The sequence below is a fragment of the Lithobates pipiens genome, unplaced genomic scaffold, assembly GCF_037356315.1.
Source record: "Lithobates pipiens isolate NorthernLeopardFrog02 unplaced genomic scaffold, aLitPip1_a1.2 Scaffold_22, whole genome shotgun sequence".
NCBI lineage: Eukaryota > Metazoa > Chordata > Amphibia > Anura > Ranidae > Lithobates > Lithobates pipiens.
This window is the reverse complement of record NW_027507784.1, coordinates 262,176,777-262,193,726: the sequence shown is the minus strand read 5'-3', so window position 1 is coordinate 262,193,726 and position 16,950 is coordinate 262,176,777. Positions and strand designations below refer to the sequence as shown.

Sequence of the window (16,950 nt, the reverse complement as noted above, 5' to 3'; positions counted from 1 at the left end):
TCCAGGGATGCCCTCCCGGCAGTTAGCATCCGCGCTGTAGCCATATTTTGGCTATAGCGTGGGCGCAAAGTGGTTAATGTGTGCCTTTTATATCTGTATGGAGTTTAAACTTTAGGTTTTATGGTACCAGTATAATGTTTGTGTCTTATGGCCATGTTTGCATTTATTTATTTTTCTGTTTCTAATGGTTTGGAAACATTCATATCTTTATGATTAGATTACTCATATTTGATTTTTATTTATTTTTTTGAATTATGTTCTGTTACACTATACACTGTATAGGAAAATCAGCTATTTTATTTTCATTTAAAATAAGTAATGTAACATTTACATAACCGTCTAAATTTTTTGATGTCTTAAAGTAAAAGAAAGTTCATATATTTCCTTTACTGTGCAGATAGCCTTTTGAATTCAGTTCTGGCCTACAGAGAATTATAAAGCATTTTGTAAGAAATATACAGTATAAGAGACCATTATTGGAAATCAGTATGGCGAATATCTCCACAGCCACTGTGTATTTCCCTTTGGTGCTCAGATAGGCCGGGATCATGGCAATCCAGACACTGCAGAACACCAGCATGCTGAAGGTGATGTATTTGGCTTCATTAAAACTGTCCGGTAATGTCCTGACAAAAAAAGCTATAATAAAACTAACAGAAGCCAGGATCCCCATATAACCCAGGACAGAGTAGAACCCGATAACTGACCCTTCATTACACTGAATGATGATCTTCTCCTGGTAGGAGTGTGTGTCCAATTCCTGGAAGGGGGGAGAGATGGACAACCAACTACCACAGATTATAACTTGAACAGAAGAACAAGCTAAGACTATACAGGTGGGCAGTTTTACTCCAATCCATTTCCTCCACATGCTGTTGGGTTTGGTGGCTTTGAAGGCAATGCAAACCATAATAGTCTTGGCCAATACAGAAGATACGGCTATTGTAAAGAGAATTCCAAAAGAAATTTGGCGTAGCAAGCAGGTTACATCCACAGGGCGACCCAGGAAGAGGAACACACAGAGGAAACCCAACATGATGGAGACCAGGAGGACAAAGCTGAGGCTCTTGTTATTGGCTTTCACAACTGGTGTGTCCTGGTGTAAAATAAAAATGGTGAGTACTAGAAGAGTCTTCCCAAAACACAACAGTGGGAAGGTTATAAAAACTAATGAGATTTTGTCATCAGTGAAGGAAAGAAAATCTACTTCTTTGGGAATACAGCGAGTTTTGTTCCCATTTGGCCATCCATGATCGGGGCATTTGATGCAATTTTCACTATCTGGAAAACAAAATAAAATCAATAAACACTGTGATCACTTACATAGTTTGTACTCATTTTACAGGAGTGTACAGTTTTAAATTGTGACATGTTGGGTATCTGTTTACTCAATACCTCTACTATACCTTTAGAAAATATATAATAGTTGAGAGTTCTAAGTAATTATCTACATAAAATGCTGAAAATGTTAAAAATGCCCTGGAAAGCAGGTGGTCAAAAACAAAATAAAACACTCCCAGTAATACCTAAAAATCATTACCTGTAATATTTGATATTTCTCCATATGAACACAGGACACAGCTATGACAACAATATTGTATGGAGAAGCCAGGAACTTTCCGGTATCCAGGGGAACAACTTTCAGAGCACTGAGATTTTGGAACCTAACAAAAAGCAACACGTTGTATTATGTACGGAAGTTCACTAAATGTATTTACAAAATCAAGTTTCCTCATCTACGGTGGACACTTTACACGTAATGTGGCCTCACCTCTATCTTACTGTTTCAGATAATACTTTTTCTCCTGTGGAGAACAGTCCTGGTGCTGAGATTGTTCAGCGTGTGTACCATCTGCTGACTGTGGACTCCTCTAGAAATCTTTTTATTTGGTTACAGCAGCTCTACAACATTTTTCTCTGATTAGCAGATTACCAAAATGTTTTTAATTTTTTTTTTTGTTAATGGCGGCTTACACTTATACCTAAATAGATTTATTATCTGGAATATTTGACTTCAGTTAATCACTTTTCAAAATGATACTTATTTTAGCTTGTGGTAGCTTTTTCTTCCTATGGGTTTTCTTCTCCACAGAAATGTCCAAGTGGAGATAACCATTCATAAGGGGGGTTCTCATATAGCTCACCATTGGGGCCTCCCTTGTGGTGATACCCAAAAAGCGGTATTGGTAACCATTGTCTCTGTTCCTCCTGGTACCTCAATCTTCTCACCTGCAGCATTTTCATATTTCTTATAGTCCTCATTCTTATTTTTATTTATATTTTTACTTTTAGGTTTATTTAGATGCTTATTCTTGCCACAGTGCTGATAAATAATCATTTGAATATATTGTCAACAACCCGCAGAGTCAAAGTCAAAGTTTGGAAAGGGTTTCTGTTTCAGCATTACTTCATTTTATGAGTTTGGTGTTGAGGAACTCAAGTGGCCTGCACAGAGCTCTGATCTTCACATTATTTATCAGTTCACCCAGGACCATTTTTAAGGCAGGGCAAAAGGGGCAGCTGCCCTGGGACCTGTCATTGTTGTGGGGCCCAAAGCATTTGCCTGATATTTGGCAACTATCCCAGTTTAAATTCCCTTGTCCCTTGAGGTTTTAGTCACTTGCTGTGTCTTGAATACTCAGTTTTGTTACTAATGCTGCCCAGCTCTGCCCTATTGTTGTGTACAGATGACTCACCTGCAGACCCTGTGTTTACATGTAAATACCGACATTGATATGTATATAGTGATGACATTCATATGTAAATAGCGACACACTGGCAGGATTCATTTGTAAATAGAGGTGGTATTCATATGTATATCATGCCCTCCTGAGGTCATATCCACCATCACCTATACTGAATGCTGCCCACTGAAGAGGTAAAGCAGCATACATGAAAGTTCTGCCTAAAACTGTGGCCATTAAGCCTATCATCAGCCTGTTCTGCAAAGGTAAGCAAGTTGGTGGGGGAAGGGTAGTGTTCGGTACACAGAGGTAGGCATAGAAGGAATTACAGTTTGGGTGCACAGGTGAGCAAGGAGGGGATGCATGGAGGTAAGCGTAGCGGCGGCTCCTGAAGTGCTTTTTTCAAAGTTAGTTATGCCTGAACTGCAGTTTGGTTTGGGTACAATTGTCTAAATTTAGACTTCAGCATCAGTCTGACTGGACTGTGAGATGTTCATCCTGGCCATAGGGGACACTGTCTCTTCTGGCAGGCATGGAACTATGGTCTGGTTAGGTGCTTAATTTACTCTCTCTCAGAGTCCACCCAATGGCCCTCTTGCTGTGCTTTCTGGGAGAGGGTTTCCCAGTCCAGAATGATGTACTGACTTCATGGTCCTCGTCCTCCTGACCAGTCCCCAAGGAGGCTATGGCCTGGGGTGCGGATCCACCCGATTTTGATGTCTCTGGGCTGGCTAGCCCAAGGCAAGGAAACTAAAGGAGGATTCTGAGGTGGTTGGGTGCCGTCTCTGGTTTGGGAGAGACCCAGTGACTTCAAGCATTCCAGGGGAGGACTCTTCAGAAGAAGACCATGTGAGGGTTGGTTTCTTAGTAAGAGCCTGGAAGGGCTGAAGTACCCAAGAGAATCCGGTCTCGTGGATATCGCCAAGCTGGCTGAAAGATCCAGGTATCCTACGAGTGTTTTTCAAGTTTAGTTTCCCTACGTGTTCTACAACAATACCTGTGGCAGAGACTTGTTCCTGAGTAATCACGTTGTTGGCTGCTCGGCCTTGTGAGAGAGGGACTATCCAACTTGAGTGAACCTCCAGTTGCGAAGTGCTATTCTCTGGATGCAGTCAAAGTAAGCAAATTCTTCAACATTTTGACTTTGACACTAAGAGTACCTGAACTTCGTTTCCAACCCTCTGATCCCAATTTAAGAGACTGTTCATTATCTACATTTTGCAAATGAAATCCATTCAAGTGGATCTGTTGTCAGTCTCTCGAGTTACTGGGCCATTTACCACGGGACACCCCTAGATGTAAAGCGAGGAGAACAGAAGGTAGTGGTAAGCCCAAATTTAACCAGCAGCTCCTTCGGGGGTAGTGCTACATAAAAAAGGTGGGTGAAAAGATGAGAGGAGGCATTTAGCGTTAAAGGGGAGGGGGAGTGGAGAGGATGGGGGAGGTGTGGAGTGCAGAGATTAGCATGGGTTTAATGATGCAAAGGTATACTGGCATGGTGGATAAAGATGTAGGTCTTGTGTAGAGTAGCCCATTCATTTCAATGGGCTGCTCTATGCACTACAAATGCGGAAGAAACTCCAAAACCCTTTTCCAAAATCACACAGTGCCAAGGCACATGTCAGCAGATGGGTGAGGGTGTCATTAACAATTAATGACACTACTGTGTATCTGCTACAGGGCAGCACGTTTCTGTGGTGTCAGAAAATCGATTTTGCATGCTTTCCCAACACACAAAAATGTGAACGCAGGCTAAATGTCTCAATTATATTTGTGGTCAGTGTAAATCTTCTCATTACATTGGGGCTTTGTGTAGAATCCTTTCATTCACACTAGTGGCCAGTGTGAAGGTCCCCCTAAAATTGGTAGTCAGTGTAAATCCCTCCTTACATTGGTGGTTACTGTGAATGCTTCTATTACATTAGTGGTCAGTGTAAACCCCTATTACATTGGTGGCCAGTGTTGAAACTCCTCTTTATATTGGTAATCCGTATAAAAAAAATCAGCATTTGCATTGATCACACGCTCCCCCCCCCCAGCACTGCCACTGGGATCCCTAGGAGTTTTCTGCCACTAGGAGCCCTAGGAGTTTTCTGTCTATTAATGGCCCCCCTCACCTCCCCAGTCCATGGTGTGCATGCACTGAGGAGATGATGTGCTGTAACCTCTAGCAACCAATCAGTAAGCAATAATGATGTGCTGTAACCTCTAGCAACCAATTAGTAAGCAGTAATGATGTGCAGTAACCCATAGTAACCAATCAGTGAGCAGTATTGATGTACAGTAATCGCTAGCAACCAATCAACAAGCAGAAATGATGTGCTGTAACCTCTAGCAACCAGTCAGTGAGTGGTAATGACACACTGTAACCTCTGGCAACCAATCGCTGTCTGATCTGATTCAGTAAACTGATTTTAAGTCTAGCTGCTTTTTATTGTATGTCTCAAAGCAGGTGGAGAGCAAAACTGCATGGAGGGGCCCAAAAAAATCTTTTGCCCAGGGTCCAATCAATCTTAAAGATGGCCCTGAGTTCACTGCATGGTTTCCAGAAAGCCCACAAGAGACAAAAGGGAGTTTAGGGAAGAGAAAATGTTATGTCTAACCTAGAGAGAAAAAACTCTTTCATTTTTCTCACTTTACCTTGGGTCAAGAAAAGTCCTTGCTGGGAGGGCAATAGTTTTGATAGTTGATAGTTAAGATTACGGCACACAAATGACGCACATTTTCAAGACTTCTTTCTGTAGCACCTCACAGAATCTCATATAGCCTTACCTGATTTTTCTTATTTTTCAATTTAATTAAAGTAGAATTAATTGCAAGTTTCCAATAACCAAACCCATCACTAAGGAAATTCCCAACAGATCTTGTAAACAAACTCCCATTAACAAAAACATGGTTCTGAATAGTAAACTGTGTTACAAGGTTTTCATTTCCTTTTTTTGCACCGGCTTTTGCATTTAATATTGTTTTTAAGCACCAGTTCAACTACAAAGTAAAAACATTGCATATTATATTACTTCTCACTGTTACTGAACTACTACATTTAAGTTGATGTAAACCAAATTACTAAAACTTGTTCACATGTCCACATCATTTCAAAAGTAATTTTCAATAATTTTTTAATCTGCAGCTTTCATGTAAATAATTCCTGGGGATCCTGCCACAAAGGTCCTTGTTTAGGTACTTCCTGTTATATAGTGACAACATCTTACCCTGTCTCCCAATTGGGCTGCTGAATTATCACCTTGTCACATGAGATTCCACCAGTGACTAAAATTGGCTATTTCAGCACACATTACCCAAGCATGGTCCACTGTTGTCACCAAAAGTCAGGTAGGCTGAAATTTTGCCTAAGGGTAGGGTTCATGATGTGTAGTGGGGATGTGAAGAGATGGATGCCACACACTTTTGAAAATGTATTAAGTTTATTAAGAGTAATAGACTCTTGAGACAGAGGTTTAGAGTCACAGTACACTAAAAAATATGGCATGAATTGCAGCTTTAACCTCCCTGGCGGTATGATTATTTCTGATTTTAGGTGCTGAAAGCGGTACCATTATTTTGCATGGAAATTTTGCATTTTATATTGTAGGCCTGCAATTCTTAGGAATAACTCATCCCGGGTATGATAGTAGTTTGAAACACAAAATCATAAATTATAATATAATAAATAACTATAAATAATTATAACAAATAACAATATAATAATAAAAAATATTCAATAATGTAATCAAATCAAAAAGACAGAAATCATTAGATTTAGTGTTTGATGATGAATTTCCCCAGAAATCGCTATCGCTCAATTCTGCAAGTGATTATAATTTATTATCGCTGTTTACTAGCTGGTCTATAACCACTTTTGACATAAAGGAACACTGTTTGGTTGCTATGGACAATCTCCAAATTCCAGGCAGAAAAAACTGTATTTATAATATAAATCTACATGCAGGGCACTGGACAGACCACTAGGGACAAAGGGGGTGTGTCATTTTTTATACAGTATTGTAATCTGTAAGATTACAGTACTGTATGTGTATTGTGTGTTTTTACTTTTTTGAATTTGGCGCCGATCTCCGCTCCCATGAGTCGTAACGTCGCAGGGAATGGAGCTTAGCGGCACTCGGGCACTGTGTGAATCGAGCGGAGGACGGCTTGCATTCCGAAAGAACCAACAGCCCCCGGAACAGTTTGCCCATATCCAGCTGTTTGCGGACTTATCTCAGTTCACAATGCAAAAGCGCAAATCCTTACTATCAGTGACAAAAGTACTCTGCAACCATGATATCCCTTACCGCTGGGGATACCCGGTGTCAGGTCACCTTGAGGTGAGGTGATAGATGCACACCGTAGGGATCAGGAGTGCACCACAAGGTTGTGGACCCTACGGATGACTGCTGCGGACGGGAGACAGGTCCCACCGGGGTTAGAGCGTAAGATTCCCTGGGGTGCGGAGTCTAAGAGCCAGCAGGTGTTCACCAGAGCCTCGAGTGGTGAGGATGGACTTGGCTGCAACTGGCTCCAGGTCGCGACCCCCAGCTCACACCCACAGTAGGCAACAGGAGGATAGGGATGGTGAGGGACAAAGCCAAGGTCGGGGCCACAAGCAGACAAGAATAGTCGGGGACACGCCAAAAGGTCAGGATCACAGGCAAACAGGGATAGTCAAAGACATGCCAAAGTCGGTAACGGAAAACAGTAGAAGAGCACACAGCAGGTAACAGGAAGCTAACACACAAAGGAATACACAATGGTTGATGAGCCCTGATGGCCTGCAGTGCACAGGTTAATATAGGGCTCCCTGATAGGGCCTGGGGTGGAGCCATGCTTAGAGGAGAGGTTATAAAAACCACCAGGTGGAAGTGGCTGGCCTCTTAGTCTGAACACATGAGGGGAGGTAAGCAAACACAGGAAGATCACTGCATAACCATGACACCCGATTAAGCTTACAGTTGCACATGAGGGCAAAACCTCTGAAGTTACAGATATCGAAGAAGGTCTTGCTTTGCTTCGTTCGCTGGACATTCTCCCTGCTAAAGTCTCAATGGAAGCCCCCATGCCATCGAAGTTTGACTCTCAGTTTGACTGGCAGGCTGTGTCTCAGAAAAAAGCGTCCAGAAAAGCGACCATATAACTTCCCGTGTTCAAGTCTCAACACTCATCTCATTCATTTGGTTCCTGAAATGTAGAGTTTTGGAGTACCCAGCTTGCTGGATTCCTTTGTGGTATTACCCCCCCCCCCCCCCCCCGACTGTTATTGGGCAGCAAGTCTCCCCTCGTAGTCATGTTAGACCTTTTTTTACACCGCAATGCCTCATGCTTTTTCTCTTTTTTCCTCTATTTTATTTACGCCACTTCTACCTCTTTCTCCTTCCTCCTCCTCCCATGGTTGACCCCGAGCTGGATATACCCCACCCTTGCCTTACAGATGAAGATTGGTGACCTACTCTGCTCATCTTACAGCTCTGATGTGGATCGTCCCTCTATTAACGACGAGGATAAGGTACTGTTGACATCTTTTTTTTTACACCACTATGGCTCTTAAAGTGATCTTCTTTAATGTCAATGGCCTAAACCACCCAGCTAAAAGATCCTCGGTCTGGAGAGAAGCACTCAATCTACAGGCCGATGTACTGTGTCTTCAGGAGACCCATTTCCAGGTGGACAGCCCTCCTTACTTCCAGCATAAGCAATTTCCCCATGTTTACTTAGCCTCTGCCTCCACTAAGAAAAAAGGAGTCCTAATTGCCATTAGGGCACATTGACAGCTACTCATGTTGATCCAGATGGCAGATACATCATATTGTTGGGAACGCTTAACAACAAACCTTTCACCATTGCTAATCTCTATGCTCCGAATTCCCACCAACTCAGATTTTTTAAAAGACTGTACAACAAAATCAACTCCATTCATCAAGGCTCTTTAATTATCTGTGGGGACCACAATTTAACAGTTGATTGTACGATGGACTCCTCTTCTGCAGTTAAACGTCCCCCCCAAATCCATAACAGACCCTTGTCCGAGCACGCTACCCGGCCGGCCAGGAAAGGGAGGCGAGCGAGCGCCCCCCCCCCCCCCTCCTGAGCCGTACCAGGCCGCGTGCCCTCAACATGGGGGGGTGCCCAAAGCACCTTGTCCCCATGTTGATGAGGACAAGGGCCTCTTCCCGACAACCCTGGCCGCTGGTTGTCGGGGTCTGCGGGCGGGGGGCTTATCGGAATCCGGGAGCCCCCTTTAATAAGGGGGCCCCCGGATACCGGCCCCCCACCCTATGTGAATGAGTATGGGGTACAATGTACCCCTACCCATTCACCTGTAAAATAAAAGTACCAAAAAAAACACAACACACGAGATAAAATACTTTCTTGCACAGCTCCGGGGGTCTTCCGTCTTCGGGGGTCTTCTCGCCGGACTCCTCCGCTATCTTCTTGTAGCTCTTTTGCTAGCGGAGGAGTCCGGCTTTCTTCCTCGCCGCCGGCCTCTTCTCCCGTCTTCGGGGGTCTTCTCGCCGGACTCCTCCGCTATCTTCTTGTAGCTCTTTTGCTAGCGGAGGAGTCCGGCTTTCTTCCTCGCCGCCGGCCTCTTCTCCCGACTTCGGGGGTCTTGTCCCCCTCTTCGGTTCTTCTGCCAGGCCACCGCGCCTTCTTATAGCTCTTTTACAGGCGGTGGCCCGGTCTTCTGTCGCCGCCGTCGCCGCCGCCTTCCGTTCTTCTTCTTCTTCTCCAGGAGATGTTGCCTCGACGATCTCTCCGGCCGGAATGCTAGGGACGCACTGCGCGGCCACTTATATAGGGACAATGGGGCGGTGTCACATGGCTTTTTGTCACATGGGTTGGTGTCACATGGTGACCCCGTCCCCTTACGATGTCATAGTCCCCATGTGACATCAACCCATGTGACCAACCCATGTGACATAAAGCCATGTGACACCGCCCCATTGTCCCTATATAAGTGGCCGTGCAGTGCGTCCCTGGCATTCCGGCCGGAGAGATCGTCGGAGCAACATCTCCTGGAGAAGAAGAAGAAGAAGAAGAAGAAGAACGGAAGGCGGCGGCGACGGCGGCGACGGCGGCGACAGAAGACTGGGCCACCGCCTGTAAAAGAGCTATAAGAAGGCGCAGTGGCCCGGCAGAAGAACCGAAGAGGGGGACAAGACCCCCGAAGTCGGGAGAAGAGGCCGGCGGCGAGGAAGAAAGCCGGACTCCTCCGCTAGCAAAAGAGCTACAAGAAGATAGCGGAGGAGTCCGGCGAGAAGACCCCCGAAGACGGAAGACCCCCGGAGCTGTGCAATAAAGTATTTTATCTCGTGTGTTGTGTTTTTTTTGGTACTTTTATTTTACAGGTGAATGGGTAGGGGTACATTGTACCCCATACTCATTCACATAGGGTGGGGGGCCGGTATCCGGGGGCCCCCTTATTAAAGGGGGCTCCCGGATTCCGATAAGCCCCCCGCCCGCAGACCCCGACAACCAACGGCCAGGGTTGTCGGGAAGAGGCCCTTGTCCTCATCAACATGGGGAGAAGGTGCTTTGGGGTGGGGGGGCCGCGCGGCCCCCCCTTCCCCAAGGCACCCCCCCATGTTGAGGGCACGCGGCCTGGTACGGCTCAGGAGGGGGGGGGCGCTCGCTCGCCCCCCTTTCCTGGCCGGCCGGGTAGCGTGCTCGGACAAGGGTCTGTTGTGGACTTGGGGGGACCCCCACGCCGATTTTTTTCGGCGTTGGGGTTCCCCTTTAAGTCCATACCAGGCGGCGGGGCCAGCGATGTCTCCTTCGCGGGCCCCGCCTACCTGGATACCCGCTCGAAATGAGCGGACTTTTCTCCGGGCGGGAAAAGTCCGCTCATTTCAAAAGTATGGCGGACTGGCACACACACGGGCGGATTGTCCGCCGAAATGCGAGTCCGACGGACAGTATTACGGAAATTCCGAAATACTTAGTCCGCCAGACTGCACGCTGAAAAAGTCAGCTGAAGCCCACACACGAGCGGACTGTCCGCTGAAATGTGTTTCGGCGGACTAAGTAGGCCAGACAGTCCGCCCGTGTGTACGCGGCTTTAGATTATTTCTTTTAGAACAATATGACAAGCATGTCCAATCTTTAAAATTAACCTACTATTCCTCTGGGAACAGGGCAGGTAAATTCCTGGCCCAGAGGCTTAAATCTGCCAGGGTCAAAGCTCAGATCCCATTTTTGTACCACCAGACTAGAAGGCACAAAATATTTAACCCCCAAGAAATAGCCGAGTCCTTTGCGGAGTACTACTCCACCTTATATAATCTGAAAGATGATTCCAGCACCCCCCCCAACCAACTGAAGAGTGTATCCAGGCCTTCCTAGCAAAAAATTAAACTTCCCTCTCTCTCACAAGCACATCTTCTCTCCCTAAATTCCCCCATCACTGAGCTAGAGATCACGAGAGCTATTAACTCACTTCTTATAGGTAAATCACCTGGCCCTGACGGCCTTCCTAACAGTTACTACACATTTTTTCAAAGTAAGGTGGTTTCGCCCCTGCAAGAGATGTTCAATGCTGCAATGTCCTCTGCCTCGTTTCCAGCTGAGATGCTTAAGGCATACACAATCACTTTGCCTAAACCAGGTAAAGAACCTAATAACCCCGCAAACTTTAGACCGTTATCTTTACTCAACTCTGATGTCAAGTTATATGCAAAAATCTTAGACTGTTACCTATTTTACCTATGTTAATTGGCCCTGACCAATCTGGCTTCGCTCAGGGAAGACAGACATCAGACGCTACAAGACGGGTGCTGGGGATAGTGCAATGTGCTAGGTCCTGTCGGACGCCTTCTCTGCTCCTCATCTCTGGATGCGGAGAAGGCGTTCGACCGGATACACTGGGGATACATGGTACATGTCCTGCGGAGGTTCGGCTTCTCGAGTCCATCCTCTCGGCCATACTTGCCTTATATTCTTCCCCTTGTGCCCAAGTCTAAACCTCTAACATGATTTCTTCTACCTTCTCCATTACCAATGGCACCAGACAGGGGTGTCCCCTTTCCCCTTCAATTTTCAATCTCCTTATTGAGCCATTGGCCGAGAGGATTAGATCCCATCCAGATCTCCATGGTTTTCCCTATGCGGGACTGCTCACATGATATTAACCTTTTCGCTGACGATATAATTCTGTTCATAACCTCCCCTTCCACCTCCCTGCCACATGCTCACAACACTCTCAAAGAATTTAGTGATATTTCTTACTACAAAGTTAATTTTACGAAATCGATAATCCTGGACCTGGGTATTCCTCCTCCTCTAAAACGCCACCTCCAAGAACTCCTTCCATATTCTTGGAGTAACTCATCTATTACCTACCTAGGCATCAAAATTACGAATGATCCCCTTTTACTAGCGGATACCAACTACTCTGAGTTGATTAGTAAAATTACCATAGAAACTAAGTGCCTAGCCAATATAGAGTTATCTTGGTCCGGACGTCTAGCAGCGTTTAAAATGCTGATTCTACCACAAATCCTATATGTGTTTAGAACTCTCCCCGTCCCCCTTGCCAGGCCACACCTCAGAGGCTTAAATGTCCTCCTTTCTCAATTTATCTGGAAACTTCGAAAACCTAGATGCTCTAAGACCCTTCTTGTCAAACACTGAACGGTGGGGGGGGGGGGGTGGGTTTGATTGATATCCAAGACTACTATAGAGCTTCACTCTTGACCCAACTTAAAGGTTGGCTCAACCCAGCAGCACCTTCCCTATGGAGAGAGATTGAACAATCCTTATCTCCTGTCCCTGATCTCCGATCTCTACTATTGATGGATGGATGGAATCCTTTCCCTATGCATGGCTTACCCCCCACGATTCAAGCTTCCCTACTGGTCTGGAGAGACCTCAGGAAGGTTCAGATCGCACTATCTAACTAAATACCAGTTCCTGTGCCCATCACGATCCTTTCCCAGATGATCCCCAATCTTCCTACACAATCCTGGCAAGCAAAAGGAATTAGGCTGATAGAGGATTTGTTTCAGGGGGACACTCTTCTCTCATTCTCATCCCTTCGAAACAAATATTCACTGGCGCACACAGAATACTACAGATACCTCCAGTTGTCCCACCTACTTAGATCACTAGGTACGCACAAAATCTACCTCCCAACAGAAATATGGTGCTATTGCAACACTTCTCCAACCCCCCAGAAGGGTATCTCCTTTTTTTACAACTTTTTCCAACATAAATTGACATTTGTTAAGTCTCAACCCTTCAGGAAATGGGAAACAGATCTGGAAACAACTATCTCGCCCCCGCAGTGGCAACACGCTTTCCGCTCGATATTTAAGGCCTCTAGATGTGTCAACCACTGGGAGCTGTCTCAGAAAATAGCTCTCAGATGGTATCTCACTCCATATAGAATTTCCAAGTTCGGATCCCTCAACTCTCCACTATCTTGGCAAAATTGTGGAATGGTAGGTAATCTGGTCCACATGTTGTGGTCATGTAAACACCTAATCAGTTTTTGGAACTCTGTCTTTCGCCACATCTCAGATCTAACTGGTGTTCTGACCCATCCTAATCCCTCCCTGGCCATATTAAATATTGGCATTGATAATTTCCCCCCTGACTTCAGAACGGTAATAACACATATCTTGTTGTCCGCACGGTCATTGATTGCTAGGAATTGGAAAACTGATAAAGCACTGAACGTTTCAGAAGTGTTATGTATCACCCAGTCACATTATATTTTTGAATCATTGTTTGCTATTAAGAATGGTAACAAACAAAAATTCGACAAACAATGGGTAATCTGGTCTTCCTGGTATAAACATAATGCATGATGTATCTTCGCTTAGTCCCAGGGACTAACATCTCCTACTGAACTCTCATCTCCTATCTACACCTTGCTCTGCTTTCTTTACCCTTCAGATTCTCTTTTGTTGGCTCGCGGACTGACCTCCCCCTCCCTCCCCCCCTTATTTCCTTCCCCAACTTCTATTCCCCCTTACTGTCATCTCTTCCTCTTTTCTTTTAGTTAACCAAGCCGGTAAGCTATCACACACGGCTAGATCTTGGTTAGAGACTCAGCGTGTTGTCCTTCTGGACTATTTGGATAATGAAGTACTGATGTGTACAGCTAATGATATATGAAACGAATGCTGTGTTTACCTGCTTGTTAATGCAATATTCTGTAATGTCTATCTTGAAAATTTCAATAAAAACTATTTAAAAAAAATAAAATAATGAAGAACTTGCTTACTTTGACTGAATCCAGAGAATAGCCATTCATAGCTGGATGTTCACTCAAGTTGGATAGTCCCTCTCTCACAAGGTCTAGAAGCCAACAAGGTACTTAACTCAGGAACAAGTCTGCCACAGACGTTGTTATAGAACATAAGACTCTGCCACAGACGTTGTTGTAGAACACGTAGCAAAACTAAACTTGTAGAACGCTCATGTCATACCTCGATCTTTCAATCAGCTTGGCGATATCCATGAATTCTCTTAGGTACTTCAGCTCCTCCAGGCTCTTGCTAAGAAACCAACCCCTACATTGCCTTCTTCTGAAGAGTCCTCCCCTGGATAGCTTGAAGTTACTGGGTCTCTCCCAAACCGGAGACTGTACCCAAACACCTCAGAATCCTCCTTTAGTTTCCTCACCTCGGGCTAGCCAGTGCCAAGACAACAAATCCGGTGGATCCGCACCCCAGGCCATAACCTTCCTGGGGGCTGGTCAGGAGGACCAGGACCATGAAGTCAAGACATCCTTCTGGACCGGAACCCCGTACCACGTGACATCTGCATCTTAAGTACCTTCTTCCAGAAAGCACACCAAGAGCGTCACTCCCACTGGGCGGGCTCCGAGAGAGAGTAATCTTAAAGCACCCAATAAGACTGTAGTTCCATGCCTGCCAGAAGAGACAGTGCCCCCTGTGGCTAGGCTGAACATCCCATAGTCCAGTCAGACTGATGCTGAAAGTCCAAATTTAGACAATTTTACCCAAACCAAACTGCAGTTCAGGTGTAACCTTAAATTTAGAAAAACATAGCGTGTGCTCTTCAGAAGCCGACGCTACACAAGTATGTATGGGAAAGCTGTAGACAAGACAGCACTGAAGCCTAGCACAGGCTCGGTTTAAATAGACCACTTGGTACCAATGGGAGCAACAGATGTGCATGCACGAGCAGCACATGTGCCCGTGCATGGGAATGTGCACAATTTCTGTGTGCATGTAAAAGAAAATTAATTAACCTGTGCCTATGCAGAGGACACTGTCTAGATTAGCCACCCTGTCTGCTGGTATATCCTTCCTGACACCTTTCTTCAAGCACAGGAGCAGGCCTGGGAGGTTGGATACAACAACGTGCACCCTCCCAGGCAGAGCCAGGGAGGTAAGAGAGCTTCAAAAAAGGTTCCCCCAAATATTTATACCTTTCTCCAGCATACATGCCTAACAATAAACCTCTAAGGTGTTAGCCAGGGAGGTATAAATATTGGAGCCTCTTACACTAATTCCAGGGACAATACCAAACAGCAGACAGAAGCAAACAATAATCAGAGCTTAGAGGAGAATGAACATCAAGCAGAACTATCAATTCAGCTCAGGCTAGCTACAACCTGACAGAACAAAATTTAAAGTGACTTTAATTTATGCCTATTTTCTCCAAAAATAATTCATACCCATCCTCTACTTAAAGTGATATTATGTCGCCTTTAAAAAAAATAAAAATAAACATGGTATATTTACCTGCTCTGTGCAGCAGTTTTACACAGAGCAGCCCTGATCCTTCTCTTCTCAGATCCCTTGCCGGCGCTCCTGGCCCCTCCCTCCTTCCGAGTGCACCCACAGCAAGCAACTTGCAATGGGGGCACCCAAGCAGGCTCGCTTCCAAGCTTTGGCTCTGCATGTCCATTCACACAAGGAGCCATGGCTCAGCCCCACCCCCTCTCTCTCCTGATTGGCTCAGTGGCTGTAATTGACAGCAGCGAGAACCAATGGCTCCTGCTGCTGTCTCAACAAATGAAGAGGCAGAGTCCCCAGAGATGCGAGGCACTCGTGCACATCGCTGGATTGAAGATAAAATACCTTGAGCCTTTACAAGCACTTAAATGGCCCTGTTATCTAATGTTTTCATGAAATTATTTCTCATTGTGTTTATCTACCTCTCCCCCTTTTTTTTCAATTTGTTTCAAACAAGTAGTGTACACTAGTTGTAGTTTTGTACACTGATTTATGCAGATAAAAAATCTCATAGTCTATAGTCCATCTTGAGAGTGAGCAAGCATGGGTGACTTCATTGTACCATACAGTGGGAGCATGGAGAAGAAATGTAGCAACCCTCTACCAGCAAGTTTGATCACATCAGTAAAAAAGGGAATTTGGAGATCTGGAGGTGGCTGAGAGCAATAGAAGGGAAAGTTGCTTAGGGCAGGGAGGCTAAACAAGTATAAAAAAACAATAATCATTTATGATACACAGTGTTTGATCAAAATAAATGCCATTTAACATTTACTTGAAGATACTAACTAACCAGCCTTCTAAAGTAGCACCATTCATTTTTTCTGATATGTAAATATATTGTATATCTAGACAAGCAGCAGTAAGAGAGAATCAAAACACAAAATAGGGCAGTGCTACCCGAAATATAAGTCCAACAAAAAAATAAGACCAAAAGGAAAAATGTATTGTACAGTAGTGCCATGTGCCAGAATCTTCTGTGATCATATAGGTGATGACCCTCTTTCGCAAATAATAACATACACTTCACCCAGTGTTTTGTGGGTCGGCTCACCTCTGTATTGGACCTGTATAAGAGATTAAAAAAGCTTAATCCACCTTAAAGAGGAACTCCGGACGACCTTCCCATTTTTTTTTGCCCCACTTACCTTATGGTGGTAACTGGACATTTCAAAATAGATCCAGCATTGACCCACTGAGATAATCTCATGCCCAACCACAGCTCCGTCCCGTGCTGCCATGTTATCTCGGACGTCATCAAGAGGTCCGCCGCCTCTTCTGGGTTCAGCGGGCAGGCCTCTCAATGACACGCTAATAGGCCCACCCCCTCCTCCTGTACTTGAACTAAAGGCTATGCCTCCTGGGGTATGTGACATACATATCCCGGGAGGCACATTGGGCAGTGCGTGCATCATTCGTCTAAGGCAAGTGACATGCATGGGGAGGCATGGAGGATTTGAAAGAAAAAGACGTAAGCGAAAGGAAAAAAAAGATGCCCTATCCTTGCAGAGGAAGGGAGGAGGGGTGGAGACGTGGGATCATTATCGGGAGGGTGAAGGTCCACTTCA

The 16,950-nt window shown here is 45.1% G+C and overlaps 1 protein-coding gene across 1 annotated transcript in view; it reads right to left on the bottom strand.

Annotated features, from left to right (window-relative positions):
• Positions 1 to 373: 373 nt before the first annotated feature.
• The window catches only part of LOC143925723 (vomeronasal type-2 receptor 26-like), a 42,185-nt gene continuing 25,608 nt past the window's right edge, over positions 374 to 16,950 (bottom strand). Inside the window, exons 4-6 of the mRNA XM_077450177.1 lie at positions 16,437 to 16,449; positions 1,541 to 1,664; positions 374 to 1,281 (exon numbers count right to left, since the gene is read on the bottom strand). Of these exons, the coding sequence (XP_077306303.1) occupies positions 374 to 1,281; positions 1,541 to 1,664; positions 16,437 to 16,449 (1,045 nt within the window). The remainder of the gene's footprint in view (positions 1,282 to 1,540; positions 1,665 to 16,436; positions 16,450 to 16,950) is intronic.